The sequence below is a fragment of the Tupaia chinensis genome, unplaced genomic scaffold (assembly GCF_000334495.1).
Source record: "Tupaia chinensis unplaced genomic scaffold, TupChi_1.0 Scaffold000063_1, whole genome shotgun sequence".
In the NCBI taxonomy this organism is placed as follows: Eukaryota; Metazoa; Chordata; class Mammalia; order Scandentia; family Tupaiidae; genus Tupaia; species Tupaia belangeri.
In genome coordinates, this window is record NW_006159521.1 from 6,624,015 (window position 1) to 6,636,687 (window position 12,673).

General features: G+C 38.3%; 1 protein-coding gene across 4 annotated transcripts in view; it reads left to right on the top strand.

Moving 5' to 3' along the window:
• Positions 1-12,673, top strand: part of BNIP2 (BCL2 interacting protein 2) — a 39,156-nt gene that overhangs the window by 18,981 nt on the left and 7,502 nt on the right. The window contains exons 8-11 of one of the 4 annotated variants that reach the window (XM_006172398.3): positions 1,918-2,004; positions 2,095-2,193; positions 2,846-2,881; positions 6,204-7,979. In XM_006172398.3, coding sequence (XP_006172460.2) covers positions 1,918-2,004; positions 2,095-2,193; positions 2,846-2,881; positions 6,204-6,255 — 274 coding nt within the window. In that variant the 3' untranslated portion in view covers positions 6,256-7,979. Of the gene's footprint in view, positions 1-1,917; positions 2,005-2,094; positions 2,194-2,845; positions 2,882-6,203; positions 7,980-12,673 lie in introns of those variants that run through there. The other 3 variants (XM_014593370.2, XM_027765921.1, XM_014593371.2) reach the window with 3 other exon arrangements.

Here is a 12,673-nt window from a genome sequence, read left to right on the forward strand (position 1 = left end):
AAAATTTTGTAGCCGCCATCAGTGATCTTAGCTAGATCATCTGGATAACTTGCTGCAGCTTCTACATTGATACCTGCTGCTTCACATTGCATTAGATGTGATGGAGTTAGTTTCTTTCTCTGTGCCTCATAAGCCAGTCTCTGCTAACTTCCAACTTCTGTAGCTTCTTCATTTCTTTCGGCCTTCATAGAACTAAAGAGAGTTAAAGCCTTGCTCTGGATTAGGCTTTGACTTAAGAGAGTGTAGTAACTGGTTTGATATTCTTCCCAGACCACTAAAACGTTCTCCATATGAGTGATAAGGCTATTTTGCTTTATTATTTGTGTGTTCACTAGAGTAGCACTTTTAATTTCCTTCAAGAACTTTCCTTTGCATTTATAATTTGGCTAACTGTTTGGCACAAGAGGCCTACCGTTCAACCTATCTTGGCTTTTAACATGCCTTCCTCACTGAGCTTGATTATTTCTGGCTTTTAAAGTGGGAGGTGTGCAACTGTTCCTTTCACTGGAATATTTAGAGGCCACCATAGTATTATTGGCCTAGTTTCAATATTATTGTGCCATCCCAAAATAACTACATTAGTAATACCAAAGATCAATGATAACAGATACAATAATAATGAAGAAGCTTGAAATATAAGAATTAACTGAAATGTGACTTAGGTGTCTACAAAGTACACACATGCAGTTGGAAAAATGGCACCAGAAGACTGGCTCAGTGCAGGGTTGCCACAAATCTTCGCATGGTAAAAGCAAAATGCAGTATCTGCAAACATAGTAAAGTACAATAAAGCAAAGTATGCCTGTATCTTTAGTGATCACTTGATGTGTAAAATATGCAAGCCAAATAGTTTTTATTTGCTCTTTTAAAAAGAAGAGGCCTAAGATAGGCCTTCAATTTTTAAAATTTCTTTTAGCGGGTGTATACACCTACTAGAGGCGGGTGTGAGAAAGCACCCCTCCATGGAGGACAGTCACGTTGCATTCCCATCTCCATTTCTTTTTTTGAGATTTAGGGCATACACTGCATGTGTGCCTGGTGTGTTTCTCCAGCCTCTGAGTCCAGGACTCAACTGTACGGTTGGCCATGAGTGATCCAGCAGCCTTAACCACTATGCCACTGGCTGACCCAAGTCCTTCGATTTCACTTAGCCTGGTTTTATCTTAGGCCACAGGAGTCAGATCTGACTCGTTCGTTCCTGCAGTCCTCTCCAGTTCCACCTTTCTGCTTGCACCGTACCCTTCATGGCGGTGAAGAGCTAGCACTACTCTCTCCCCAGGCTTGAAAAATGAAAATCGTTTACTTTCATATTCAGAATTTGCCTCCTTTCCTGGTTGACAGAATCCCGAAGATAAGCGAATGTATGCCAAGAGACATTTAATAACAGAGTATGTGTACTAATAGAGTGGACATAACTTTGGCCAAAGTAAAATGTATTTCATAGTAGTAAAAAAGACACTTAGGGGACCAGCAGTTAGCATAATGGCTATGTCGCTGGACTCCCACATAGTCAACCGCGGTTCGAGTCCCGGACCTGGTGGCTTAAACTCAGGCTGGGCACGTGTGCATGTGTGTCCAAGATCCCGAGAGGAGAATGCAGGAGAAGGGATTGCGGCGTGGCCATCCTCCCTGGGGGGTGATTTCTCGCTTTCTGTCTCTCTGTCTGTCTCTGTCTGGCGAGCGCACGCACCCTATAGCAAAAACCTCTCCAACAAAAAAAAGATACTCAGAACTCAAGAATGCATTTATTTGTCTTGAGGAGTATAACATAGCACCTAAATAACTCTTGGGTGAAATATGTAATAATTATTATTTTACATGAATTTGCAGCACATGTCAATACATAATGATGGCTTAACTTGTAGCATTAGAATTTGTTGAGGTTTTTTTCATTTCTCTTTTCTTTCTTAACTCCAGGTTACGGAAAAACCTAAAATCTCTAATCATTGTACATCCTTCTTGGTTTATCAGAACACTTCTGGCAGTCACAAGACCATTTATTAGGTAATTTTTTAAAAAATTCTATCATATAAATTTCTTGTCAGTTCTCTTGTTCAGAAATATTGAGGTAATTATTTTTATTTTCTTCCGTAGCTCAAAATTCAGCCAAAAAATTAGATACGTCTTTAATTTGGCAGAACTAGCTGAACTTGTCCCCATGGAATATGTTGGCATACCAGAATGCATAAAACAGTATGTTTGGTTTTTTTTCTTTCACTGTATTGGATCTTTATATTTTATTGTGCAAGAAGTAATATTTTTAAATATTCCTTTCTCCTCCATACATTACAAATATTTTGTGACTGCCCTTTTTGTATAACAAAAAGAGGAAGAAGCCCTTTTCCCATACCTTCGCATAAGTCAGTAGTGTCTTCAGACTTTTTGTGGAAGACCTAGAGAAATTAGTTATGGTTATATGTTTTATATTTTTAAAGACTGTTAAAGTCTAAGAGATGGTTTCCTAATTAGTCAGTACTAAAGAGCATTTTCTGTACTTGAACAGGTTGTTTTCCAAATAATTATATGTTAGAAAAAATATTATTTAAATAAGCCTAACCTTAATATCTTTTCAGTGACTAGAATTTATTCTGTTTAACAAATTCACTTATTTTCATCTAACTTTTGAAAGGACTTCGTAGAAGGCTGTTGACATAAATTTCTGAGCATCACAATGCTGTTATATAGAAAACTTTCTTTGTTTTGTTACTCTGTTTAATGGGTCAAAGCCAGATCTACTAGGTCAGTTCTTAATTTCTGCATAGTATACTAAATATTTTTGGTTTTGCCTTTTTTAAAAGTCTTTGTTCGTAACGTGTATTTACTGAAATAACTCTTCCCTACCAAGGTATGAAGAAGAAAAGCTTAAAAAGAAACAAAAAAGGTATATGCACACCTTGACTGGGTTGCATCTAGACTAGTCCATTTGCAATGCACAGACTAACTCTTCAGTTGGTTAGCTTGTATACAAAGACAATAGCATTTGTAAATATAAGTATACCCCAACTTCCAAATACAGGGTGAATTCAAAGTTCCTGATGCTGGATATGACTTGGATTCACTCTGTTGTACTACCGTATCTAGTGCCAATCAGGAATGAAAGGCCATGACCCTTGCTCCTTCCATTTTTGTGTTATATACTGATGGTGACACCAGAGAAATTACTAAGATTATTTGAAACACCAAATACTTTTGAGATTATTAGTTTCACCATTTATTTTAAACCTCTAATTTATGCTTTTGAAATATTTATGCAGACTTTTTTAAGGAGTCGATGTATTTCCCTGGGGTTGATGATTATATTTGCAATGCATATATTCTTTGGCTAACCAACATTGATTTCCTTGTATGCTTAAATTAAGTGGCCTGCTAACCAAGTCAAATTCTACATGTGATCAAATACCTAAAAGTTTAGTATACCATTTAACGGTTAAGTACTCTGCTTTCCACTTTAAATTTAATTTTGAACACTTCTGCTTTGAGCATAACAAACTATTATCTGTTAATATCTTGGCTTAAAGGATAAAAGGAAAAGGATATAAAATAGTTACCACTTTATCTAGCAACTTAGAAGAGTTTAGGATTTGTTAATAGGTTTCTAAGATACGATTGAGTTACCAAAACATGGTTTAATAGTCTTTTTTTTAAAAAAAAAAAAGAGTTAAGAGGAAAGATTTATAAGTAGGTATTTTGAACATTTTTTTAAGAGATTTTTACTGTAGAGCATGTGAGAAATCACCTCCTTGAGAGGATAGCCATGCTACAACCCCTCCTCCATTCTCCTCTGGGAATCTTGGGCACACACGCACACATGCCTGACATGAGGTGGGTTTCTTTTTAAAGAATTATTTTTATTTAACTTTATTTATTTATTCATTCATTCATCCAACCAACCAACCAACCAGAGAGGGACATAGAGAAAGCAAGGTGCCAGGTCCGGGACTTGAACCGTGATTGGCCATGTGGGAGTTCAGCACCCTGAACCACCACTCCACCTACTGTGCTGACTGGGTCGACATGAATTTTAAGCTATTCAATCTGGGACTTGAACCACAGTCGAGTATGTGGGAGTCCAGCAATGTAACCGTTATACTGTCTGCTGGTCCCTCACTCTGAACATTCTAAGGAACCACCTGAAACTGACTAACGGAAGGCTCTTAACCGAACCTCCTTCAGCTTTGCTGAGAGAGAGAATTCAGTTGACCACATGATAGAATCACAGCTTTACATTTCTATATGACACTTCACAGTTTAAGTAGCCCTATAATGTAGAAATGTGGACCGAGTTTAGGTCGTGCTGATTTTGCAATCCTTTCTAGGCATTTCTGTGCATTCAGACCAGGGTCTGAAATTCAAACGTAATCCGTAATTTTTTTTTTTTTAAGAGAGATTTTTGCTATAGGGCACATATGCTTGCCAGAAAGATAGAAAGCAAGAAATCAGCCCCCAGGGTGGATGACCAGGCTGTAGTTCCTTCTCCTCCATTCTCCTCTCGGGATCTTGGGCATGCACACATACACACCCAGGATGAGTTTAAGCTGCCAGGTCTAAGACTCAAACTGCAGTCAGGTATATGGGAGTCCAGTAAATACCCATACACCATCTGCTGGTCTCAAATCTATAATATTTTGAAGCCAGCTGCTTTATGGATTTCAAAATGAATTGCCATTATTAATTAAATGTACTATATTATGCCTTTTTTAAAAGTTAGTAGTATTTAATCAACTGACAAGACTAATTTAGGGATCAGGGGAAAAGTGAAACTCATACTTTCTAATTAATGTATGCTTGAAACATGTCACAACTGTTTTATCTTGTTTTTCTTGTTTTTGTTTTTTTTTTAAACTTAGTATTTAACCTTAAGTAGGATCACTACATGTATATTTTAGGCATGTCTTAGTTTTTGCACAAAGTTTCGTTAACCTTAAAAAAATTAAATACTTGTCAGTTTCAGGATGACAAGTATTTAATTATTTTTCATTAAATAGAGAAGCTTGTTTTTTAAATCCCAAACTCAAAGGCTAGGTGAAGAGAAGCTTATGTAAGGTGACATCTTTTTAAGTGTGGTTGCTAAGGAGGGTACAGAGCTATGAGTCTTGAAGTATTGTAGCACTGAATGTTTCAGATGTTCCTTTCAGTACTTGGTGCAAGTTTGAACAGGCAGATAGAGATTATTAAAATGTTTCATCAGCATTTAAAAATAAAGCAATCGTGAAATTGGTTCATAAGGACATTTCAGGCATTGCAAAGATTTGGGTGCATGCCTTATCAGGAATCTTTCAGAGTTTTTATACCAATAGAATAAAAAACTTTTGCTGTGTTCTGACTTTACACGATGGGCCAGGGTTTTTAGGTCTCATTCTCTAATGTTCAGGTGATCATACTAATGGAAGCAACACGAAAAGTATCTTATGTCAGCTCGTCTTAAAACATCCCTACATCAGTTCTTCAGACTACTACAGATGTAATAGTAATAGACTGTTGTATGTTATCTTTGAAGGGTTGTCTATAATTACTGTGCAGTAATAATGTAATACTTCCAGTCGCCACTTGCTTAAATTGTATACCTCTCTTCAACCCACCACTTAATCCAGTGAGATTTTTTTTAATGTATATTTAGATATTTCTGAATGTTCTTATGGCTTCTTACTATCAAATGAATGAATGGTATTCATTCACAGAGTAAGTGCACTAATTTTGGAAAATGTTTTCAATAAATATGCATTTTTATCACTGGGTTTTAAAAGACCAGTTGAGTAATTGGTATCATTAGGGACACTTTCATATTTCAGTTAACAAAATCAGCTTTGAAGGAATTGTTTTCCATGCCAGTCTCTGACCACTTGGCTCCCCACTGCAGGCAAGCTGCACTCCGACATGCTCATATGTACCTTGTAATTTGAAATTTTAAGAGAGTTTGTATTCATTTAAATGTAAGGTGCTTTACAATTTGTAAAAAAAAAAAAAAAAAAAAAAAAAGACAACAGTCATATTTTTTGTCAGTGTTCTCCTGCCTTTAAAAATTCTATCTTTCCTGGTTGGGGAAATAATGTCTGGTAACTTTTTTTTTTTTTTTTTTTTACTATGTCTGCTTCTTTGCAAAGCTTTGTGTTTAACAGAATAATCTGTGCTAAAAAGTAGTCATTATTTTTAGAAAGAAAAATTGTTCAGTTGCTCATGCCTTACCTGTATTTTCCATTACACAGAGTTGACCAAGAGCTTAATGGAAAGCATGATCAAGCTAAAAGCGAACAGTAGGTTGGCACCTAGTCCAGACAAGACAGAAGAGTGTGCTAAGGAAGAAGCACTCTTGCATTTGTAATGCTTTTAGTAGTCTGTGTTTCCATGTAATCTGTTACAAAATTGACTTGACTTTTTTTAATGGACTTTTGTACAAGGGACTGTTCACTGCTGTATTGGTTTGCAAATCTCTTGAATTTAGCTCTTTAATAGCTAACTATACTGTAATCATTTTATATTGCTAAATAGCAGAGAACCACAGTTTATATAAACCAGTTTTTTGGCATTTGTATATTGAATAATGCATCTTCTTCCATAAAATATTTATATGCATAAATGATAAAGGAAAGAAATAATATATATTTTTATGTTTTTGAGCAATATTTTTAAATGTATACCTGTCTTGTGTAAGAACATGCAGGTAACTAAGACCATGACTTTGTAAAGTGCACATCAGAATATTTGTGTTTGTAAATGGTTCAATACATTTCCTTTGTAACTTAGAAAGTTAAGTGCTCATAAAATGAGGGACAGTTAAACTGATTCTCATGAATACCCAAAGATCATGTACATAATCTAAGTAGGTTAGTGCCATCCCAAGGCTTTCTTCTCACTTAATATGTATTATTCCTTAATGCAGAAGTGCAAATACAAGTGCATTGAGCACTTTTTTTTCCTTTTAAGCTTAAAGACAAGTCAAAAGGCCATTTTTAGAACTAGAGAATTTAAGAGGCTAGGTATTGGCATTTGTGTGTATGTGTATATAGGACACTTGACCTTGTCACCCGAAGTCAGAACTCTATACAGATGTTGAGTTTGTTCACTAATGTAAAGCAAGCTGTGTCCAGGGTGTGGCTTCCCTGTGCATGTGAGTGCTGTGTAGTATGCAGCGCGTGGGGAGTTACCCACAACACAACTCTTTGTGTAGAAAACGAGCTGCTTTCCAACTGTGGGCCCTTTATCAAAATACATCCATATCATTCATTTGAACTCGGTAGTTGTCTGACCTCATCAGATACGGCGTGCGTCCCGGTTTCTGTTGAATTGTGTCTGAGAATACTGTCAATAAGGTTAATGTTGTACGTTTCAGAGCATCATTCTCTTGTGTTGTTTTGGATGCATATAAACTTGTTTCATTTGAAAGTACCTTTATGTTGAAATAAGTTGTACCTGTCCTTCCTAACAGAGCTTAATTACTCACAAACCATTCTAAAACAATTGTGTCATATGCTTGAGTGAGGCGTATTCATTTAGTAAACTTAATACCCTCAGAATTTCGTCACACTAGTTCCCACTCTTCTGCAGGGTGTTTACAAGAGAATGGCCTAAAGTAGCAAAGTTAAAATGGATATGAACAGACTTCTGAGATGTATTCTGTTGGACTGAACACACGTGTCTTTTACCATTGCCGTTTTTGTCGTATAAAGTTCATGTCACAAAAGGGAATTTTCCTTTATTTCTTGTCTTCCTCAATCATAAACTTGGAGTGCTGTCTTAAATCCCTCTATGGGAGATGCTGGAGGAGTCCCAGGTTGAGATGTTCCCCAGCAGCCTCCTGACTTGAATCCAACAGCTCTAAGCAGATCCTGATCTAATTTTTTACAGTGAATTAAGCCAAAGCTATTATTCCATGCTCAAATTTTAGAAACACTTTCTGTTGAAAAGCAAACTAACAGTAATAATTTAAGCATTCATTCTGAGTTTACGATGTGAGGATTATGAATAAAACATGTTAATTGTGATGAGTTCTGTAGTTGTGGAATATTTTAAGTAGTCTTTCGTTTATGTATCTTCACATCTCTCAAAATGAACAGAGTTTGGGTTGTTTTTTTTTTTTCCTGATTTGTAAGGCTTTTGCCATAGGGCATGTGCATTCACCAGAGAGACATGCCACAATCCCTTCTCTTCTTTATTCTCTTGGATTTGGGGCATGCATACACTCGCACGTGGTGTGATTTTCAAGCTGCTGGGTTTGGGACTGTAATTGCGGTTGGCCACATGGGAGTCCAGCACCTTAACCACTATACTACCTGCTGGCCTCTGGGCTGAGCTTTTTAATAGATGCTTTTCCACCATATTAAGCACTTGGCTTTTCAGTTTTGAAAATACGTAGTATAGTTTGAACTCTTTATTGTGATTTTGCAGGCATCATTCCTAACTGTAGATGCAACTTGTTGCAAACATGCTGTTTTAGTTCTACATATTTTTAAGTAGGAGCCCATATTAGAACATTAAATTCGGAGAGAACATTAAATAACACTTGTTATGACAAAAGGGATATGCAGTATATCACTAAACGTAAAAGATGCCTGCTTTAACTTACACCTTAATGGACTCTGGTATAGGGACAGGCCCACAATACATGTCCTTGATTCTGTGTCCTGCTTGACCCTAGGGCTAATCAAGCACCAAGGGAGGACATCATATTGACTCCACATTTCCGCTTCATAGCCTTTAACAAGGGATGAGGGGAGGCTACAAAGAAAGACTGTTTCCTTTTGTTTTAGTTGCCAGAGGGCATATGGGCTTGCCAGAGAGAACACAGAAGGGGAAGGGGAGAAAACACCCCAAAAGGAAGTGGTCTCACCGCAATCCCTTCTTTTCTCCATCCTATTGGGTTTGGGGCATGCATGCACATGCACTCAGTGTTTTTCAGGCCACTAGGGCCAGGATTAGAGCCACAGTCAGCCACGTGGGCTCTGGCTCCTTAACCAGTAGGCTTTCAGGCCTTGCCAAGAAAATGTCTAAGTTTTAGGAAAGAAGGATTAAGAGAAAAAAAACCTGTATAAAGGGATAAAGACTTAACTGTTAATCTGCTGTACTATTAAATATAATGTTGTTGAGTTTTTTTTGAGAGGTTTTTGCTGTAGAGCACATGTGCTTGCCAGAAATACAGAGACAGAGAGACAGAAAGCAAGAAATCACTCCCTAGGGGGAAGGCCATGTCACAATCTCTTCTCCATTCTCCTCTCAGAATCTTGGGCACGCATGCACACCTGCCTGGTGTGAGTTTAAGCCACTGGGTCCAGGACTCGAACCGCAGTCGACTACATGGGAGTCCAGCAACATAGCCAATATGCCATCTGCCAGTCCCAATATGCTCCTCTTAAGGGAAGTACTAGAAGTGGCAGCTGGTAGTACCGTTTCTTCTACCCATCAGAAAGACCTGTGGGCTAATACGGAGCAAGGAGACCCACGCCATGAAGAGGAGAGGCAGTAATACCTGTGATGAAAATTCTTGTTTTCCTCTGCTTTCTTTGTCTCTTCATACAGAAGCAAGTCTGAACAGGGAAAGGGTTAGCAGTTACAGTGCTCAGATTGAAGTTTAGTAGTGGGTTATTTTTACACACTTCACAGTTGCTAAACATTAACATAGTCTTCCAAATTGACTTCACTGTTTACACTGCACCAAAAACAGAATTCTGCTGATTGACAGTATGTATCACTAGCTAGAATTTCTTCAACTGCAGTTCCAAAATTTAAAAAGATAAGGATCTGCTTTTTGATAGCATTAATATTTGGCTGTTCATGTGAATGCTCAGGGGATTTTTTTAAAAAAAATATTTGATTTAATGCAGACATGGCTTTTTAGGTTTTTTCACATTGATAGAAGTGGCTCGTTTAGATTTTCTTTCCCTTGGTGGACAATTAACATTAGCCCATACCAGATACGAAAGGCCAGTTTGCTGATGCATTGGAAAGGTATACGAAGTGACAGTACGTTCGTCCTCCCTTTCCCATGTTACGTGTGGAGAGCTGTTGACATCATTCACTCACATAGAAAGAGGAAATGGGCTGGAAATAGAAATCCCTACACCATCCTGTTTCCTTTTCACACGCTGTTTCTTACCCTGTGTGACTGTTTAAGTGGATTACAGACAAATGTCAGAGATGGAATCAGTAGAGGAATCATGTACTGATAAGTTAGGCCTGTTTTTGCTGTTGAGTTTATCTTGGGATAAGGACTAGGAATTGTGTGCTTTGAGCTGCTAGAAGAGTTCAGAACTTAGACTCGCATGGAAAGCTGTGTGTTAGCTACTTAGTTTGCTAAGCTAGGACCAACATTACCCTAGGAATCATTCACCCCCTTCCCTTCCTGAGATTCTGAATTAATTCAGAATCAGATCAGCGGTAAGAACCAGTAAGGTAACTCCTTTCTAAATGGGAATTGGGGACCAGCAGATGGCATAATGGTTACGTTGCTGGACTCCAAAACGGTTAAGCATAGTTCAAGTTCTGAACCCAGCGGCTTAAAACTCAAGCCAGGTATGTGTGCATGAATGCCCGAAATCCCAAGAGGAGAGTGAAGGGATTATGGTGTGGCCATCCCCCCACCCCGGGGGTGATTTCTTGCTTTTTGTCTGTCTCCCTCTCCAGGTCTGAGAGCATATGCCCTATGGCAAAAATCTCTCTTAAAAATAAATAAATGGGAATTGAAAATACAGTAGTGTGTTGAGCAGAAAAGAGTGATGCTAAAGTTAAAAAAGTTTGTTGCAACTGTACATAATAGGTCTTACATTTGTTACATTTTGAGAACTAAAAGGGCTGTGAAAAATTTACAGGAAGCACTTAAACACCTGGTGGAAATAGTTTAGTGATTCCAAGATAATAAAAACTGGTATTATGCTGTTTGCTTCAGGTAGCTGTCTGATTGTATCATTTAAGTCATTCTAGAAGAGGTGAAAACATTTGCATTTTGGAATTTTTGTGTGTTTTCACATTCACTTTGGGTAGAGGAACTTGGGAAATAGCTACCCCACTGTACTTTTTGTGTACAGACCTTCTAAAGTTGAATGTCAATTTACTTTATTTACATAAGCCTTGCTGTTAAATATTGGTGATGTTCAGGGGCACTGACCTGCACAGCCCCTGGGGCGCACTTCACATAAAACATAATTCAGAGTCTGCTAGACACTAGTGCACTTTTATACATATTTCAAAACTTTGTTCACATCCTATTAGACAAAATAAATGAACTGTGACCTTTTTACTGTTAGGATAATGTTGCCTAGTCAAGTACTGTCATCTTACAGTGTGAGAAATTTAGTTCTGATGTCTGTGTGTGCAAGACACTGATGTGGTCCGTGTGAGAAATGCTAGAGGTCGATCATGATTAAGGAGATGTAATGTTTTTCTTTTTTAATTTGATCTCTTAAGAATACAATTGTGTCTTATGTGTTGCACATATTTTTGCAGCATTAATGAACATCAATAAATTAATTGGAAAATTTGTTTTTCTCATCATATTTTTCTGTCTTCCAGTCTGCTACTTATTTTCTTTTAAATTTTGTTGCATGAGTGAGAGAGACAGTACCCTCAGCAGGGCCTGGATGTCAGAGCCACCCCCAGCTTCAGCCAGCCCAACATCTCAGGCACACACACACCTGGCAATACTCACAGATCTCCAGATGCAAACCAGGAAACTTAGCGTCTCGTCTGCCTCACCGAGCATCGTGTGCCACACTACACCACCAGCAGCCCCTACGCCACTCACTGTAGACTGAGTTAGGAGTCTTTCAAATAATTTCAGACCTGTACTCTACAGTGTAGGTGCCTTCTAGTTTTGGGGCATGAAGAGTTCAACCTGCTTTAATATTCTCCAAACTATATCAAATTTTATAATTTATAGTGCAGGACTGTTTTAATTAATGGAGAATACAAGGATGAAATATGTGGTTGAAAATTAGAATGTGGCATGAATGAGAACCTCTGTATAGACCAGCTTAGAGGTTCTGGTTGGTAGCCCTTTTTTGGGGGGAAGGGAGGCATTTTTTTTTAAAGGTTGTTGCCATAGAGCATGTATCCTCCCTGGAGAGAGGGCAAGTGAGAACTCACCCATTAGAAGACCATGCACCAGGTCCAGGACTAACCCATGGTCAGCCAGGTGGGAGTCCAGCACCTTCACCACACCGCCTGCTGGCCCCTGCACTTGCTCCTTAGTCACCATTCAGCTACTTATTGGCACACAGCTGTGCATGCTACCGTTGTGTTTAATCGGCAGTTAGGATGCCATGTGCCCTGGCAGCTGTTGTAGACGAATTTGGTATTATGGAAACTTAAGAGATGGAGTATTTATCTTGCATATTAGAAATTTTAAAATACAAGTTCGAAATTAAAATTCGTGACCAATCCAACACTAAAAACTCACCGGCCTAAGTTAATTGCATTCCCATTTTAAATGGTATCCTATAATCATTTTTTTTTCTCAGAACTTGTAGTAGTGCAAGGTTTTCAATAGTGTGACCCCGAACACATCTCAGGTGTAAAATGCCAATGGCCTGAATATTTCTTGCTCACCTGACAGTGGCAATTGGTCTCTACAAGTGATCATTTCCTGTGGACGACGTTGTTAGTACACCCGGAGAATTACTGGGAAAGTAGGCGTGGCCATCGCTCCAGGGCTTGAAGCTCCCGCCCCACGCCCCTCTTCTCCACC